The sequence below is a fragment of the Podarcis bocagei genome (genome assembly GCF_964188305.1).
Source record: "Podarcis bocagei genome assembly, chromosome: 7".
NCBI lineage: Eukaryota > Metazoa > Chordata > Lepidosauria > Squamata > Lacertidae > Podarcis > Podarcis bocagei.
The window spans coordinates 61,218,116-61,235,290 of record NC_138132.1 but is presented as its reverse complement, the minus strand read 5'-3'; the positions used below and the strand labels follow the sequence as shown (position 1 = coordinate 61,235,290).

General features: G+C 46.3%; 2 protein-coding genes across 8 annotated transcripts in view; one reads left to right on the top strand and one right to left on the bottom strand.

The window, feature by feature from the left end:
* Nucleotides 1-314: 314 nt before the first annotated feature.
* On the top strand, nucleotides 315-8,052 carry ORC6 (origin recognition complex subunit 6). The gene is made up of 7 exons (XM_081201295.1): nucleotides 315-530; nucleotides 1,414-1,543; nucleotides 2,946-3,109; nucleotides 3,562-3,651; nucleotides 4,785-4,897; nucleotides 5,130-5,204; nucleotides 7,229-8,052. Exons 1-7 carry the CDS (start codon nucleotides 412-414, stop codon nucleotides 7,354-7,356), a joined length of 819 nt encoding a protein of 272 aa, XP_081057421.1. The 5' UTR covers nucleotides 315-411; the 3' UTR covers nucleotides 7,357-8,052.
* An 858-nt stretch (nucleotides 8,053-8,910) lies between these two features.
* The window catches only part of MYLK3 (myosin light chain kinase 3), a 29,295-nt gene continuing 21,030 nt past the window's right edge, over nucleotides 8,911-17,175 (bottom strand). For all 7 annotated transcript variants that reach the window (XM_081201154.1, XM_081201155.1, XM_081201158.1 and 4 more), the window contains 7 exons: nucleotides 16,172-16,281; nucleotides 14,811-14,952; nucleotides 14,021-14,091; nucleotides 13,352-13,480; nucleotides 12,589-12,741; nucleotides 11,282-11,414; nucleotides 8,911-9,534 (listed from right to left, as the gene is read on the bottom strand). In XM_081201154.1, coding sequence (XP_081057280.1) covers nucleotides 9,463-9,534; nucleotides 11,282-11,414; nucleotides 12,589-12,741; nucleotides 13,352-13,480; nucleotides 14,021-14,091; nucleotides 14,811-14,952; nucleotides 16,172-16,281 — 810 coding nt within the window. In that variant the 3' untranslated portion in view covers nucleotides 8,911-9,462. The remainder of the gene's footprint in view (nucleotides 9,535-11,281; nucleotides 11,415-12,588; nucleotides 12,742-13,351; nucleotides 13,481-14,020; nucleotides 14,092-14,810; nucleotides 14,953-16,171; nucleotides 16,282-17,175) is intronic.

Genomic DNA, 17,175 nt, shown 5'->3' with positions numbered 1-17,175 from the left:
GGGACCCCGCCTCTTTTTCTTCTACTCTCGCTCCCCATTGGCCGAAAGCCGAAGGGGGAAGACTCCCTTCCGCTGCAGTCATTGGCTTTCGGGAGCGGCAACGGACGCTCCGCTCCGCCAATAGGACCTCCACGCTCCTCGGGCTCGTCTTGCTGACTGATTAGGTGCCTCTTCACCAGCCCTTCCTCCTGGAGAGCGGTAATAGGATGGAACGGCGCTACGTCACGTTCCGGAGAAGGAAGGAAGGAAGGGAAGGGAAGGAGTGGGTTGAGGAGAGCCTCCGGCGAGTGACAGCAGAGGAGTGGGTGGAGCCAGGGCGGGAACGTTCGGAGAGGCAGCCGACCGTTCGAAAGGGGCGCGGCAAGCGTGTCGCAACGTTCCCGGCAGGCTTTGAAGGTGTCGCGTCGTTCCATGCGCGCGCGGGAAAGAAAAGGAGGATCGCAGGCTGAGTTTAGCGGGCCGGGAATGGAGCGCGAAGTGATCCAGTGTTTGGCTTCCAAGCTGGGCGTCACTGCGCCCGGAGTTATCAGGTGAATTGGCGGAAAGGGATTTTATTTTATTGCATTCATTCATTGAACTTTTGTATTTGTTTATTTAAAGGCCTTTGGTATTTTTTTATCATCTGTGGCCTCCTTGAAGTTAGAGGGATGTTTTAATCCTGCCTTAAAAAAAACTTTTAGATTTTTCTTTGGGCCCCCCCCACCTCTTTTATGCCAGTTCTAACGTATGTGTTCGTTTACGTATTGTCGTTTTGAGTTACGGGGAGGAGGTGGCAGGGAGCGACCAATAAATTAACAATGATGGCTTATTTCTATCCCACCCTTCAAAGGGAGGCAAACAGACACACCGTTATTTAAAAGCAAAGAGAAAAGCAAAAATATTCTAAAACAAAACATTTCTGAAAACAGTTGCAATTAAAACATCGAAAAGCAGTTTGGGTTAAAAACTATCTTGCCTTTAATGACATCGGGGGTTCATAGAATGTATTTCTTTGTCTTTCCTTTAGTTAAGTCCTCTGGATCCTTTCCCAAATGTTCAGACCTGTATAAACCAGCTGCATTCAAATTGGCACAACACAAAAATATTATTTTCATGATAACCTAAATGTTTCCCTAAACTCTATAAGGGCCCAGTTGCTGGATCGGACTGTGAAGGCTCTAGCCTTGTGCACGCTGTACTTTTAAAGCACATCCAAAGTGCTTGCTTTCCCTCAAAGGATTCTGGGTATTGTAGTTCCTTAAAGGCTACTGGGAACTGCAGCTTCATGAGGTGTTAACTACAGTGCCCTGGATCCTTTGCAGGAAAGCATGTGGTTTGAAAGTGCTTTAAAGGTATAGGATATATGCAGGTTCTGTTTGGCTGTCCCAGCTGTGAAAATGGAATTAACCGTCTCTTCCCTTTGCTGCACCACAGGAAAGCTGAAGAGTATCTGCGCCTGTCTCAAGTGAAATGTGCCACCTTGCTGGCTCAGATGACTGCCACAAGCAAAGCCGTGATCTGCCTGGACTTGGCTGCTGCCTTCACAAAGAACCCCGTGGACAAAGTAATAAATGGTTATACGACCACCTCCCCACCCCAAGTGCTTTTTCCTTAAGCCATCTCTTTTGACTGCACATGGCAACTAGAAATCTTTGCTTCAAATGCAGGACTGGGCAGATATAGGGACGGGCTGTGTAGTTCAGTGGCTGGAGCATCCAGAAGGACCCAGGTTCAAGCCCCAGCATCTTCAAATAGAATGCCTCTTATCTGAAACATTGGGAAGCCACTGCCAGTCATTGTACACAATACTCAGCTTAGACGAGGTGCATTGGAGATCATAAAAATGGCAGTGAACTGTGCTTGTAGCCTCCTGGTTCTGTTCTTCCCTTCACAGCACCAGTCCCTAAGAATTATCTTTCTCAGGAGGAAGGGAATTAAGATAAGCCAGTGTCGACCATGGTGGGCCTGGGGGCAGCAGCCTTTGCCTTCCAGCATCCCAGGTGCTGGCACCCTGCTTGCCTACAGGTTTAGATGGGTTTTAACAGGATATCGGACAAGTTGGTAGGAAACAAATCCGTCAATGGCTATTGGACGGGATAGTGAATAGAATGGATCTTGGTACTTCAACTCCCATCAGCCTTAGCTGACATAGTCAATTAAGAACATAAGAATAGCCTGCCGGATCACCTAGTCCAGCATCCTTCTCTCATAGTGGCCAACCAGGTGCCTGTGGGAAGCCTGAAAGCAGAACTCAAGCAAAACACCACTCTCCCTGTGGTTTCCAAAACTGGAATTCAGAAGCATTGCTGCCTCTGACTGTGGAGACAGATCATAGCCTTCGTGGCTAGTAGCCATTGACATAGCCTTCTCCATGATACGTGTTGCTGGGGGGCAAGCTGTTAGAGGGGGTGTGGGAGAGCTGCTGCCCTCACATCTTACTTGGGGGCTTCTCATGAGCATCTGGTTGGCTGCTTTGAGTAACAGGGCTGGACTAGGTGGATCTTTTTTGCTCTCATCCAGCTGGGCTCTTATGTTCTTACTGCTTTGGACAGTTAAGCCCCTTGTTATTCTAGCTTCAAGGCTTTCCAGATGCTTGGATGCTGTAAGACATACGGAGACGCATCAGGGTGGCTCTGTGTTGAACCCACCTGCACGATGAAATCTGTACACGCGGCATTCTCACTCTTAACACTAGAATTGCCCATCTACATTGCAAGTCTGATGCACCAATGTCAGACTTGCAATCAAGTCAGCTGTGGGAAGGATCCCATGCTTGTAACAAGAGCAGAAAACTCAACAGAAGTTAGTTTCTTGTGTGACACACTACATATATCTATGCAGGACCACCTTCTGTTAAGCTGATCGCATAGAAGAGATCTTTATTTACCCCAGGCAACTAGGTAAGAGGCTGTTGCTTGCAAGGAGAAATTTTCTCATGGTTTTCTGTGCTTTTCTTCCCTCTCAAGGCTTATTTAGTGAAACTGTCTGGCATGAACAAGACTACTTACCAGAGCTGCTTGAGGTCCTTTGAGAGCCTCCTGGGTGTGAACTCCAGCCTTGGCATCCGAGATCTGGCTGTTCAGTTTTGCTGCCTGGAGGCAGTGAATATGGCCTCAAAAATATTGCAAAGGTAGGGAATTTTTAAGGAGACCATGCAGCCCAAGCTTTTACCCTTGCTTTTAGGAAAGGTCAGCGGGGCCGGTAACAAAACATTCTGGTTTGTAGTACAGGCAACTCTCAATTTACACTGGGGTTACTTTCCAAGGCTCCACACATTTACGTGAAATCACGTATATTTGAAACACCATTGAGAAGCCTGCAAGTCCCTTTTTGTGAGACTTTCAGGTCACTTCCGGGTTTGGCACAATGTGTTTGTGTGCAGTCACGCACATACCAGATGTGCCTAAAACAATCGCTGCCTATCTTCCTGTTCAGAGTTCTAGCCGGTGAGGATACTCTGTATGGGTGGTGCTGTTTGGCTGCATCAGTTTGCTTTCTGAGAGCTTCACTCCCTTCTGGGCAACCTCTGTTAGTGTCATGACAAAACAGCTGTGGTTTCAGAAAGTGGCTTTGCTCTTTCAGGTATGAATCCAGCCTGCCAGAAGCTCAGAAGATGGATCTCGATTTGTCCAAGTCCTTATTCACCACCGCAGCATTGTTTACAGCTTGCAGGTAAAGTTTGGCCAGGCTCCATTTTGTATTTGGGGTGGGGTTGGTACTAAGAAGTTCTCCTTGTGTTCGTTCTGCTCAGGTGATGGGCAGGTGGGGATAGCAACTAGGATTCTGCACCAGGAAGAAATGCAGAGATCGTTTAGGACAGAAATTAGCAGCCTTTTTGCCCCAGAGGGCCACACACAGCAGGGAGTAGGCACTCAAGGGCCACATGCTCATGGCTGGGGCCTGAGCTGATAGTAAATGGACCCATTCATAGAAGCTTAAGATTGCAGAATTTGAAGGGCTCCAATGGTCACCTAGTCCACCCCCCGCAACACAAGATTTCTCTCTCTCTCACTCTCACTCACACACACACACATTCCCCATCACAATCATGTTGTCCCCAGCCTGCCCAACAGCTCATGGACAGAGGGGAGTGCAGTTCAATTTAGAAGACAGTACACAAGGATTAGGGACGTGGGTGGCACTGTGGGTTAAACCACAGAGCCTAGGACTTGCCGATCAAAAGGTTGGCGGTTTGAATCCCCGTGACGGGGTGAGCTCCTGTTGCTCGGTCCCTGCTCCTGCCAACCTAGCAGTTCGAAAGCACGTCAAAGTGCAAGAAGATAAATAGGTACTGCTCCGGCAGGAAGGTAAACGGTGTTTCCGTGTGCTGCTCTAGTTCACCAGAAGCAGCTTAGTCATGCTGGCCACATGACCCGGAAGCTGTCTGTGGACAAACGCCGGCTCCCTCGGCCAATAAAGTGAGATGAGTGCCACAACCCCAGAGTCGGTCACAACTGGACCTAATGGTCAGGGGTCCCTTTACCCTTTACCTTTACAGAAGGATTGCCCTCCCTAGGATTGTCCTTTCCCTCATAATTGCACTTCAAGGAACTCCAGATGTAGATGAACTAAAGCACCCACTGTACCTGGCTGTGGGTCATGTTTACTGGGGCTTATGGGAGTTGTAGTTCAGCAGGATCTTTAGGGCACCATTTTTGGCCACCTCTGCATTTTCTAGATGTCCGGCTTCCTGTAGGCAACTCTTACTTGCTACAGGCAAATGACTGTTTACAATTGGAGTGAAGAGTATGGTGAAATAGTTGGTTGGATGATCCTTTTGAAAATCAGCCTGCCTCTTCTTGCAGGTGTTTGAAACTTAAAGTGGATAAGAACAAAATGGTAGCTGCGTCTGGGGTGAAGAAAACCATATTTGACCGTCTCCACGGCCAGCTAGAGAAGATAAGCCAACAAATGGGCCGTACGTATTTCTTATTCATCCATTGTAGCCTCAGTCCTCTCTCCAGCATGTGCAGGTGATAATTTTTACCCATGATCTGAAACAAGAGGTGGGGAGTCTTTGAAGCTGCTGAATGCCACCTCCCATCATCCCTGAAAATTGGCTGAATGATGGTAACAACTTCCCGCCCTGGTCTAGAAGTCCAGATTTAACATAAACCACACTGAGGAGGTTGTTCTCTTTTCTTCCAAAGGTGAAAGTGTTCCATTGGCCACGGAGGCCTCCAAACCTCAGGATACCTTGCTGGAAGGCCTTGGCAAGAATGCTGGTAGGTGAAACTTGACTTGCTCGCCTACTGCTTCTGCAAAACAGGGTCCTTTGTTGGAAACTTGGGAGCCAGGCTCTAAGAGCAGCTTCAGTGATAGGAAAGTGTTCTCATCTGTGTTAGATGAACCAGTTTGGGGCGTCCAGGGTTGGTAAAAGTGAAAGAGTCATCTTGCTGTTTTTATAGTGATATTTAGAGCAATGTTTTGTTGTTTTTATTAGTCGCTTTCTAAACAACCAATGTGCGGTAAAGATAGTTAAAAACACAAAAACAGGCAATACATTTAAAACCAAACTAAGACCATACAGAGTAGACCTTGCGGCAGTGACCTTTTTGTCCAGCTGGGAAGGTTTTTCAGAACTAAAACGTCTTCCGTTGTTTCTGGAAAGTACAGAGTGTATCTCCCCAGGAAAGGCTATTCCAGACAACAGGGGCAGGCACACTAAAAGCCCTGCTCCGAGTTACTGTTTGAGCAGGGTTCTGAGATCTTTGGAACTTGCAGGATAAACTCTCCCACAGACCGTAGCAATCTACTATGGGTTAAGATAACCTAGTCCTAAGTTGTAAAGGGCCTTATTATGTTAGTACCAAGACCTTCAACTTGGCAATGTATCAATAGGCATAAAATTGTAATACCCCGATTTTGGCGACATTCCACGACATACCATATTTTATATATTTATAGATAGACCCTGTTATCTTCTGGTCTGTGTAAAGGCCACAGGAGCTGGTGTGTGCATCCATGTGCTGTAGGTGAGGAACAGGCACCACTGGCTGGATTCTTAGCTCTACGCAGACACACATGTGGAACAGCTTTGATAGGTGTGGTTAGCCACCCATCTGTCATTCACCTGTCATGCTGGCATGGTGCTTTGCGAGCATCTGTGATCAGCAGTGCCTGCAAACCACGCAGGAGCTACTTTGTTACCTGTTACACACACACCTGGTGCCAGGTACAGGACAGGTGGGTGTGGCTTGGCAAAAAAAAAAAAGGCCCATGGACCAAATAGGGAATTTAATTAGGTTTCAGGGCTAGGGGTTCCCCCATCCCCACGGCTTTTCTAAGCCAACCATCTCCTGCAAGACCTTTGCCCACCCTCACAGTTCATGCTGAGCCCCTGCCTTTGAGTTAATGTCTACAGCAGGAAACAGGTTCCTCCAGTGATGGACGTGTATTGCTTTCGAGTCAGACATAACTGTGTTTCTTAAGCAATTGTGCAAAGCCACATTCCAGGCCTGGAAGATTGGGTCCACGTTTTGTCTAAGGCAACCAGATGTGGGAACCTGGCAAAAGCTAAACTGGTCATGATTCGGGCAGTGCCTGGATGGGCTCCATTTTGAATTCTGAAACAGCAGGCAGGATATAAATAAGAGTAAAATAAAAAGGGAAGCCAAGGACACACTAGTCGTCTTGATTCTCCGCAAACATTAGAAATGGGAATTAATCAAGAGAACTCTCTGCCACATCTATTGCTCCCTTTATTTCCAGTGTTGTGCCATTGCTTATCTAGCTAAAGCATTTGCTATCTATCCACAAGAGGGAGGTGTCTGCAAGCTCAAAGGAGCCCCAAGGTTTGCAGACATATAGCAGAAGTGGTGCTAATACTTGTCCTCCGTGTTAAATAAGATTGACTGGCCTCCGTGCTATGGAGCCCTCATCCAACGGAGATTCATCAAGCATTTTCCCTTATGAATTTCCAGCATCTATTGAAGGCCTTTATTCATGCCAGCAGGCCTATGCAGCTGTCTGAAAGGTCCCTTGAGCAACCAAACCTTTTAATGATTGTTTTGCATTTCTTTTATTACTATTTTAATATGGTTGCACACTGCCCCGGTGCTTTGCAAGAAGGCGGGATTATAAATACTTTCATACGTAAATATATCTTGGGGGGGGGGGGACTTGATGACTGAGAGGGTGGAGCAAGTCCTTAACCAGCTAGAAGTATACTTGATTTGGGTTCTTCCAGACTACTTGTTGTACAAGCATCTTCTCCAAAGTCTTGTCTCTCTTTTCCACCCCACGACAGCAAATGAAATGGAAGCAGAGGCCCCTCGCAAGCGTCCGAAAATTGAAACGGAGGCAAAAGAAGAGTATGAAGAATGGAAGAGGAGAATTTTGGAAAGCGCAGCTAAATCACAAAGGGACAGTGTTTGACCTGAGCAGGCAGCTCTGGTGGGATTTTTAGAATCAATGGTATTTTTAGGCCAGCAACCTTCGTGATGGTTTTTCTAGGCACTGGTTTGAGCGTGCACACTTGCCAGCTGGGTGTCGTAGCGCAAAACATGGATTGTGGGAATTGGCCTTTGCTTCCTGCTTCCTCCCCTGGAGGCTTCTGGGATGAGTGCAGAAAGCCCGCCCTACTGATGGGTTCTCCTTGGTCAGGAGGGCTACACTACTGAAATGGCCCTCAAAATGTGTGGGCTCTTTATTTTGCTGTTAAGGGCCTCTGTGAACTCCACATTATATTGTTCTGTGAAGCCTGGAACTGTTTTTTGCAGTGAGAAAGAACTTCTGTGCCACAGGTCAGATTATTGGAGGTGGGGGGAACCTTGCACATTATGGCAAATTCTGGATTTGGCAATCCAGGCATCTCAGCCATAACCATGCTTGCTCAGTTGTAAACCATTATTTGCAATGGAGGTTGCTTCCATGGAAGACACTTCAAATCAGGGTGCAAAGATTTGGTATCTGAATATGCCTGCTGCCAACTCATTCCCACTTCCAAAATCTTTTTAGACAACACAATTTTTAACTCCGCATTTTAACTCTGTCTCTCAGGTTTATTTTTATTGTGGCTTTGTGTAAGACATTACTCCCTTGAAGCAACATCAATAAATACTTTTATTTCTATATTTTTTCTTCTTCTCCTTTTTAGTCTTGTTTTACAAATGACAGAGATCAACATATAAATCAGAGTTCGTGTTGTTTCCCTATCTTACTGCCAGTCAACCGCATTCCAAATTATCATATACATGCAGAACTCGTCATTGATGAATCCCCTATGTGGAAGTCTAAAATATGCATGCCTGAGGCTGCTGAAGGAAGTGTAAAAAAAGGAAAGCCGCCCTACTGAGAATAGCCAGTTGGTAGTGTAGTGGTTTAGCATGTTGAATGACAGTTTCTCCAGTTTGCAAACAGGCTCCAAAAGGTGGATCCCTAATATATCCTGCCTTCCCCACAAAGTGAGACTGCACCTCCCTCCTTAGGTGTCTTGTAATAAGTCGATAATAACAACTGATGTTATGGATCACAGCAAACATTTGTGTGGATCACCACAGGCAATTGGGGCTTAAACAGGTGTGTCACCAGGATGTAATTTGTAATTACTGATTTGCAGTGGGTCTATCTGCAAGAATTTCCAACTAAGTAAACGTAAAGAAAAAGAATTAATTTGCTGTGATAGCTGGTTGGTTTTTTCAATTGCTCATCGCATCCTCACCGAAAGAGAAGTGTTACTTGGTTGCCTTTTGAGTGTCTGCTGGCTGATTTTAAGAATTTGGAGATCAGCTTCTTGATCTGCAGGAACTTTGATGAACATTCAGACTTGTCTGTGTAAGTTGTCCCACTGTGAGGCTCGTGTGACGCTTAAGGTAAGTGGTGCTGCCCTCATAGCCACTGTTTTTACACCTGGCTCAGGTGAAGGGACCTCAGTATTATTGTAAAATAGAAAGTAAATCCCGCAAGCCTGAAACATCTCTACCCTTCATCCTGAATTAATATAATTATTTATTGCAACCAGCAGTGGCGACAAAGCGGAAGGAGGTAAATGAGATCAAAAAGAAGCAGCAGCAGAGGAAGCAAAAGTGTCCAGTGGGAAACAAATGTTTGGGAAGATATACAATTTGTTTCGTCGCACCCACCCAATGTACTAACTTGAAAGCAAACAGGCTGAAATCAGCTGTAAGCAAGGACATGCTGTGTTGCTTTGTTATAGCATACACCTCACAGTTCTCAAACTACTCAAAGGAAACCAGTCCCACTCAGATAGGGTCACTGCTAAGCACTAAGATATAATTAGAGAAATGAAGGTATTATGAGGCAAGACTCATGGTCGCTGTCCCCCCTCCACAACAGAACCCATTTCCTCCTTGTATAGCAAGTCCCGTTCTATCCTATTAGGGCTCAGAGGCAGAAACTTCAGCACGCTTGTGGCTATGGGATAATGGGAGAGGAGGAAATGCATCCTAATTGTCAAAACGGGTGAGGGTGGGCCAATGACTAAAAACCAGAGTCCTTCCATTTTCGGTCTTCTACAACAGGTTATGCAGGATTCTCAGTCATGCTGGGGAACCTCCTCAGCCTGTTGGCAGCGGCCACCACGTAGAAATGCTTCTGCAAAAGAAAACAAACAACACCGGGGTGTTAAGAGTGACAGGATTGGGTGTCGTGTCGCACAGGAAGGAGACGGAGCTGGAAATGGTTTGAATCTTGCTTCATCGTATCGACACTACTGGATCAGGCCAATGGCCCATCTAGCCCAGGATGCAAGCGCAAGAGCCTTCTCCCCACCTGCGATTCTCGGCAACTCTCACTCAGAGGCGTATTGCCTCTTGACGGGGAGGGTCTCACATGCATATGTCCTCTTTCGGCTCACGGAGTCCTTTTGGACAGCTTCCTTCTCATCTAGCCTGCTGGGTATCCTTTTTCTGCCCAGTTGCCAGCATACCCAATGCCTGGAGGTACCCTGCTGTTAATTGCAACCATTTGGGGCATGTCAAGGTGTTGACAGGCTCAAAGAACAAAGCAGCAGCTGCCTCTGGTCTTTGTCACGCAGACAATGCAGAGCGATACCTGAACCCTCCTGGGGAGGCGGGACATGGAATTCTTGATATCTTCGTGGCGCAAACGCCTTTTTGCAGTCACTGCCTTTCTTGTGGTTACTCCTCCAGCACTTCAACCAAAACAGCTCAGATACTGAAGAATAGCAATGGCCATACAGGAGATGTCAGATTCAAATGGATTGGGAACAGAGGGAGTTCCCTTATACCAGGCATAGGCAAACTCGGCCCTCCAGATGTTTTGAGACTACAATTATCATCCCTGACCACTGGTCCTGTTAGCTAGGGGTGATGGGAGTTGTAGTCCCAAAACACCTGGAGGGTCGAGTTTGCCTATGCCTGCCTTACACTGAGTCAGGCTCTTGGTGCATCTAGCTCAGTGCTGTCTACACTGACCAGCAGCAGATTCCAGGCAGGGTACTCTCCCAGGCCCACCTGGAGATGCTGGGGATTGAACCTAGAACCTCCTGCATGCAAAGCAGATGTTCTGTCGGGAAATCTCATAAGAATGTAAGAAAACTGCTGGATTAATTCTCTGTTGTGTTTAGCACAGTGGCCAAGCAGATGTGTTTTGGAAGCCCACAAATGGTGGGCTGGAAGGCAACAGCCATCTCCTGCAGCTGATACTCAGAAGCACACTGACTGCATAAATGCACCATTGTTGCATCAATTATTATTAATTACAGTGGTACCTCTGGTTACGAACTTAATTCATTTCGGAGGTCCGTTCTTAACCTGAAACCGTTCTTAACCTGAGGTACCACTTTAGCTAATGGGGCTTCCCGCTGCTGCTGCACTGCCGGTGTGCAATTTCTGTTCTCATCCTGAGGTAAAGTTCTTAACCCGAGGTACTACTTCCGGATTAGCGGTGTTTGTAACCTGAGGTACCACTGTAATTAAATTTGTCACCTTTTTCGCTATGGCAACTCCAAGCGACTTACAATACTTTAAGCAAAAAACAAAACATGAAGCCTACATGAAAACATCCCACCCACTCAAAAAGGCCATAGATAAAAGCCAAAGGCCTGATTAAAAAGGGAAGTTTTTGCCTGCTGCCTAAATACATGTAATCATGGTGCCAGGCGAGCCTCAATGACATATTACAGAATATGCTTGCTAACAGAACGGTCGTCTGGAAGCACCCCTGGTCCCAAGTTGTTTAGGGTTTTCATTTCTGAGTAAGAAGAACCTGAACATGGCCTGGCAAGCTGAGAGAGGCAGCCAGTGGGCATCATGGATGGCAGTCACAATAACCTTGAATGGTGCTTGGAAAAAGTGTCAGAAGTCAATGCAGAGCTTACTTTCCATTTCCTCTGAGCCATGTAACGCCGTAGTAGCAGCTGAGACCTCAAGCGCACCTTGGACTTCTTGGCTTTGCCAGGCAGGTCTGCCAGCCATTCGTGTTTAAGGCAATTTGCGGCACTTGTTCTGCCACTGTGAAGATATGAGGGAGGGTGGAAGAGAATTTGTGAATGGACACACGAGTGGAATCTGACCTTCTCTGGAAATGAAACAACAGTCATTCAGTATTAGGCTTGAATGTCTTGTTTGATTATTTTGGAACCAAATGAAAGCAAACAGGTTGCAGGGATGGTCTACATCAGTGGTGGGGAAGTTCTAGCCTGCGGGCCTCTGAATTTGGTCTGCGAGGTCGTTTTAGGCAAATCACACCCACCTGTCAGTCACTGAGATCTGTTATCTATTTTCAAGAAATTTTATTAGTTTTACAAATAAAAAATACAAATAAACAAACATCAATAAAGTCATACTGTATGTGGAGATTCTCCAAATCTCAAGACTTCCCCCCATCCCGTCCATAGAGTCTTATTTTAAATATCCACAACTGCATATTAGTCTGTACTCCAGTTTATATATTGAACCATATTATCCATATTGTTTTTTACACTACAAGTTTGTCAGAATCCTGCTCTTGTTTCCATCTGCTTACAGTGGTCTCCTAGATAACTTACAATTTTTTCCCATTCTTTTATAAAGTTTTTATCCCCTTGGTTTCTGAGTTTTCCAGTCAGCTTTGCCATCTCGGCATAGTCCATCAACTTGGTTTGCCATTATTCTCTGGTAAGGACTTTGTCATCTTTCGAACTCTGGACCAATCACATCCGCAAGATCTGTTATCTGCAATCTGAGCACCGACTGCTAAACTGGAAGGCAAGGGATCTCTTATTACCTGTATTAGCACCACTGGAGACAAGATTCTGTTTCTTTTAAGGCATAGCAGCCAGAGACTCATCTCAGATCTTAATGCTGTAGGTAAGAGACAAGCCTGCGCAGGAATTCTGAATCTGATGCATGCCCTGCCATGCATCAGAAACGACCCACAGAGAGTGCACCAGTCCTGGACTCATTCTTTGTTTGAGAAAGATTCCATATCTCAGTATACATGCAGACCATAGAAGCCCATTCCCCTCCAGCCCTTTGGTGTGCAACAGATGGGAAGCAGGTTCATTGGGCACAAGGACAGAGGTGGATTCAGCTGGGCTGAGAATTTTCAAGGGAATCTGGCAGGCTGGGTGATTGTATCCAAGTCAAGGGGTGGCAACAAGAATTATTAGGAATAAATTGCTTTTTCAAACGAGAGGCACTGTACCTTTTCTCCTTTATCAGGAGCCTGGAAACAAAGTCTTTTGCTTCTTCCGACACTTGTTCAAACGCTTCCGCATCAAAATCCCAGCTGCAATTGACAATGTAATTCATGGTCTCCGTGTCAGTTTCTCCCAAGAAGGGTGACAAGCCGCTCACACTGAAACAGGAAACCAAGGTGTCATATGGAGACATTCCTGCCTCTTTTCATGCCCAAGAGGCTGTGCAATCTGTCTAGTCTGATGCAGTGGAAGAACAGCACATTGTGCAGGGCCTTCTCGGGGGCTGCTCCAACTCTCTGGAACATTCTGCAAGGGGGCAGCAATCCAGCCTATAAAGATGGGCAATCAGCAGCACTCCAGTTGTTGCTGGACTACAAGTCCCATCATCAGCTTCCCTGAATACTGGCCGTTCTGGCTGAGGCTGATGAAGTTGGACTGCAACAACATCTGGAGGGCCAATAAATTTAATACATAATAATAAGATAAATAAATAAAATGTGCCAATGCGCTCCAACTAGTGCTGCTTTGGTGCTACGGTCTGAGTGTGTAAATCTAGCTGCGTCACAAGGGGTTTTCCCTCTTTTGCTATGTGACACCACTCCTCTTCTCTTTTCCATATCCATCATCCCCACGCTGGATGATAATGCAATGATCCACTCCCTGGTGGCCCACAAAGTCTCTCGACAGAATCTTCTGCATCCTGACCTTACAAAATGCTACTCGGTGGCCTTTTCTACAGAGCTAATGTTCTCCAGAGCGTTTACTCACAGCATGTATGCTATGACGCCCACGCTCCACATGTCTGTCGGGAATGACACAAAGTCATAGTTCACCACTTCGGGAGCCAAAAACTCCGGCGTGCCAAAATTAACTTTCAGCTTCTCACGGGGCTTGTACCTTGATGAACAATGGGGGGGGGGGAGAGAGAGAGGTGCAGATTTGTCATCGATGATGTGGTGCTCCAGTAGGCAGGCTCATGGACCATGCATAGATGATGAACCTGACAGTGGTTGTTGGACTACAACTCCCATCGTGCTTGACCAATGGCTACATTGACTGGGGCTGATGGGAGCTGGAGGTTCCCAGCTGTACTATACATACAGCTAAACACTCTATCATGCCATTGAAAACATGCAGGCTTCGCCTTTCCATTGCAAGGAGAGGAATTCGGCATCATGCTATTATTATATCAGCTCAAGCATTTCAGCTTGCTGAATGGAACAATTCCCCCCTGCCCCCCCCCCACTCTGTGCACTGTTCAAGGCATTTTTCCAACATCCCCTCAAGAGCCAAGGGGTGTGGGGTTCGGGGAAGAAGTAAGGGGGAAACCTGTTGCATTAGCGTGAACATTATTGCGTGAACTCCCAAACATGGATATAAAGTATTAGATTAAAAAAAATTAGCAGCCAAAAGAAGTTGAGGGGTGGGGAGGCTTACCTCCTTGCTAATCCAAAATCTATTATTTTAATCTGGTTTCCTGTGCGATTCACACACAGTATGTTCTCAGGCTGCAGAGGAAGAAGAAAGCATGCTTAGATTAATCTGAGAAGTCGTCATCTGCAATCTTTGTATGTGATTACAAAGCTCATCTGTGTAAAATTATGTTTCAGCATGGCAAGGGGAAAGCCCCAATCTCAAATGCTATTTGCTCAGGCGCCAAAACATGATGAATTTTGCCCACTGGGTTTTAGCCTTAGATGCCTGACTTTGATATTTCAAATGAAGTGTTGTGATTAGCCTGTTGGACTAGGACCAGACAGACCCGGGTTGAAATCCTCACTTAGCCATGAAGCTTACCAGCTGACTTTGGCAACACAGATATCAACAACACATAACCATAAATTATGATAAAGCTATGTTTTAAAAACAAACAAAAAACCTGTTTTTTAAAAGTAAGTAAAGTATAAAAGATCAGGGGAAAAATGGTGCCACCCTTCTCACTGGATTGTGATTGGGAGGTGTTACTGAATTTTAACAATACAATAAATATTGATTGTTCATAGCCATAAGTCAATGCAATAAATAAAAATGCACAAACAAATAGGAGCAGAAGTCTCCTATAATTTCTGGTTAAAACTGAATCAAATTTAAAATCAACCTTGGAACTTCTTGGGGTTGTTCTTACGGGGGTTTGGTTCAAAATTCTTGCTCAGATTTTCTTTGCTGCAATTGCATAAGCTGCAATTATTTTGGCTATAAATTGGCATGGAGTAGAAATTTCCATCACCTTCAGATCCAGATGAAGGATGTACTGTTGGTGCAGGTAATAGATGCCCTCACATATTTGTTTGGTGAAAAGGATAGCATCTAGTTCCGTGAGGTTGTAGTTTTCATCTGTGATCCGGTCAAACAGTTCACCACCATCGACACTAATAGGGAGACAGAGCAGAACATGGAAGTGAGATGGGTATCCTCTTTTCAGCTCAATTGATTTACATACATTAGGTCCCAACTTCAGCAGACATCAGTCATAGGTTCATAAGTGTTGGAAGGACATCAAAAGTTATCTAGCCAACTATACCAACTTAGCCATCCAGCCGTCCACCATTTCCCAAAGCAGCCTATTCCACTGTCAGAAAGCTTGCACCACCAAGAAGTACTTCCTAATCTTTAGTGAAAATCCCTTGTCTTGCAATTTGAACCTGATGGATCAGGCAGTGGTGGTACCTGCTGGAACAACTGGAGCAGAAAGCAGGGCAGCTAGGAGGTGGAGCCCAAGTCAATGACAGGCAGAACCACTGATTAGCCCCATCAACAATATGCATTTCTGGGTCATGTGGCCAGCATGACTAAACTGCTTCTGGTGCAACAGAACACAGTGACGGAAACTAGAACGCATGGAAATGCTGTTTACCTTCCTGCCACAGCAGTACCTATTTATTTACTTGCACTGGTGTGCTTTCGAACTGCTAGGTTGGCAGGAGCTGGGACAGAGCAATGGGAGCTCACCCCATCACGGGGATTCAAACCGCCGACCTTCCGATCGGTAAGCCCTAGGCTCAGTGGTTTAGACCACAGCACCACCCCATCCCTATTTAAAACAGTACCATACCACTTAAACAGTGACAGCCCCCCCCCCCCAAGAATCTCAGGAACTGTAGCTTGTTAAGGGTGCTGAGAGGTGCTAGCAGACCTCAGAAAGCTACAGTCCGCAGAGCCCCTTGGGAAGAGGGATTGGTGATAAAACCACCCTGGGAATTGTAGCTCTGTGAGAGGGAACAGGAGTGGAACTCAGTAGAACTCATCCTGTAGTGTGCACAGGATCACAGGTTTAGCTGATTTATCAATAGATCAGAAAGGTTCAATTTCAATTGGTAAAGTTGGGAATAAAGGACAACCCAAGCTGTTTTATATATTATGTATTATTTTGTTTGCTCAAACCTGTGCCAGCCTTGTGCCCTTAACTACAACTGCCATCAGCCCCAGCCAGTCTGGCCAGTGATCAGGATGATGGGAGTTGTAGTCCAAAACATCCGGAAGGCACCCAGCGGGGAGGGCAGGTTTATGCAATGTTATAACGGACAAGTTCTGTAGCGTTTCTCCTGCAGTTGCTCGCACAAGACACTCAAAAGATATTTTATGACTCACTATTCCATGATTAAGGTGAGGTTGTTCTTGCACTCAAAAGCATCATAGAGCTGGATCAAATTCACATGGTTTAGTTGGTTCATGATGTTGATCTCGTTTTTCACCTCCTCCTGAAATATTAGCGATTAAGAGTATTGTGAGCGTTAGCAGCAGTCTGCAGACGTTGTGTTTCAGTGGGGTGGAGGGTTTAGAAGGCACACAGCAGGAGCAGCCTGAGGCGAAACAGAAAGCTGCCTCCCCACCTGTTGCAGGCCACCCCCCACCCCACCCCTGAAGCCTCCCTTAGCTGGGTAATATGGCGGCACCCACACAGGCCCAGCAACAGTAGCGGGTTCCAGTGAGATTTCTATGAACCAAAATTGATTTATTTGTCCATTGCTAGGGCTCTGGGTGATCCTGCACTGCTAAGGTGGCTTTCTGTCAGAAACCAGGCTGAGGAGTACAACTCTGATGAGGAATGGTGGAGGGCCCCCCCCCCACTCATGGCCAGGATCCTGAAACTCCACAGGAGCAGTGGAGTAGTGTTAATTTGGAACAATGGTTTGCTGAGGGGCAGAGTTCAGAAGACAATCGGCGGACAGAACTGGGAGGTGAACAGCAAGAAGGACGGGAAGAGTGTGAGCTAGCCGACTCTCTCTCTCACTGGAAGATGTGCAGCCTCTCAGTCCCAAGGCTGGGAGATCAGATAAGGTGGCTGTGCAAAAGGCTCAATGGCTGAGAGATCAGGAGGTTAGGAGATGAGAGGACGGAAGTGACTAGAGGGAAATGGACGGAACCTTAACTGGGAGCACCTGCACTCCGAGAATGGTTGCTTGTTCTTTTGCTGCATTCATTAAACATTTCTGTTACTGGTAAGAGACTGCTTTCTCTTTGTACTGCTTATCTACAGCCGGGGGGGGGGGGAGGAAGCCGAGCCCCCAAAGCCTGACACTTTCCCATAAACAATAGCTTGCTTGGGAGTACGCTGTATCCCAAAATGCAAGCAGCCTGGAAGTGTGATTTGC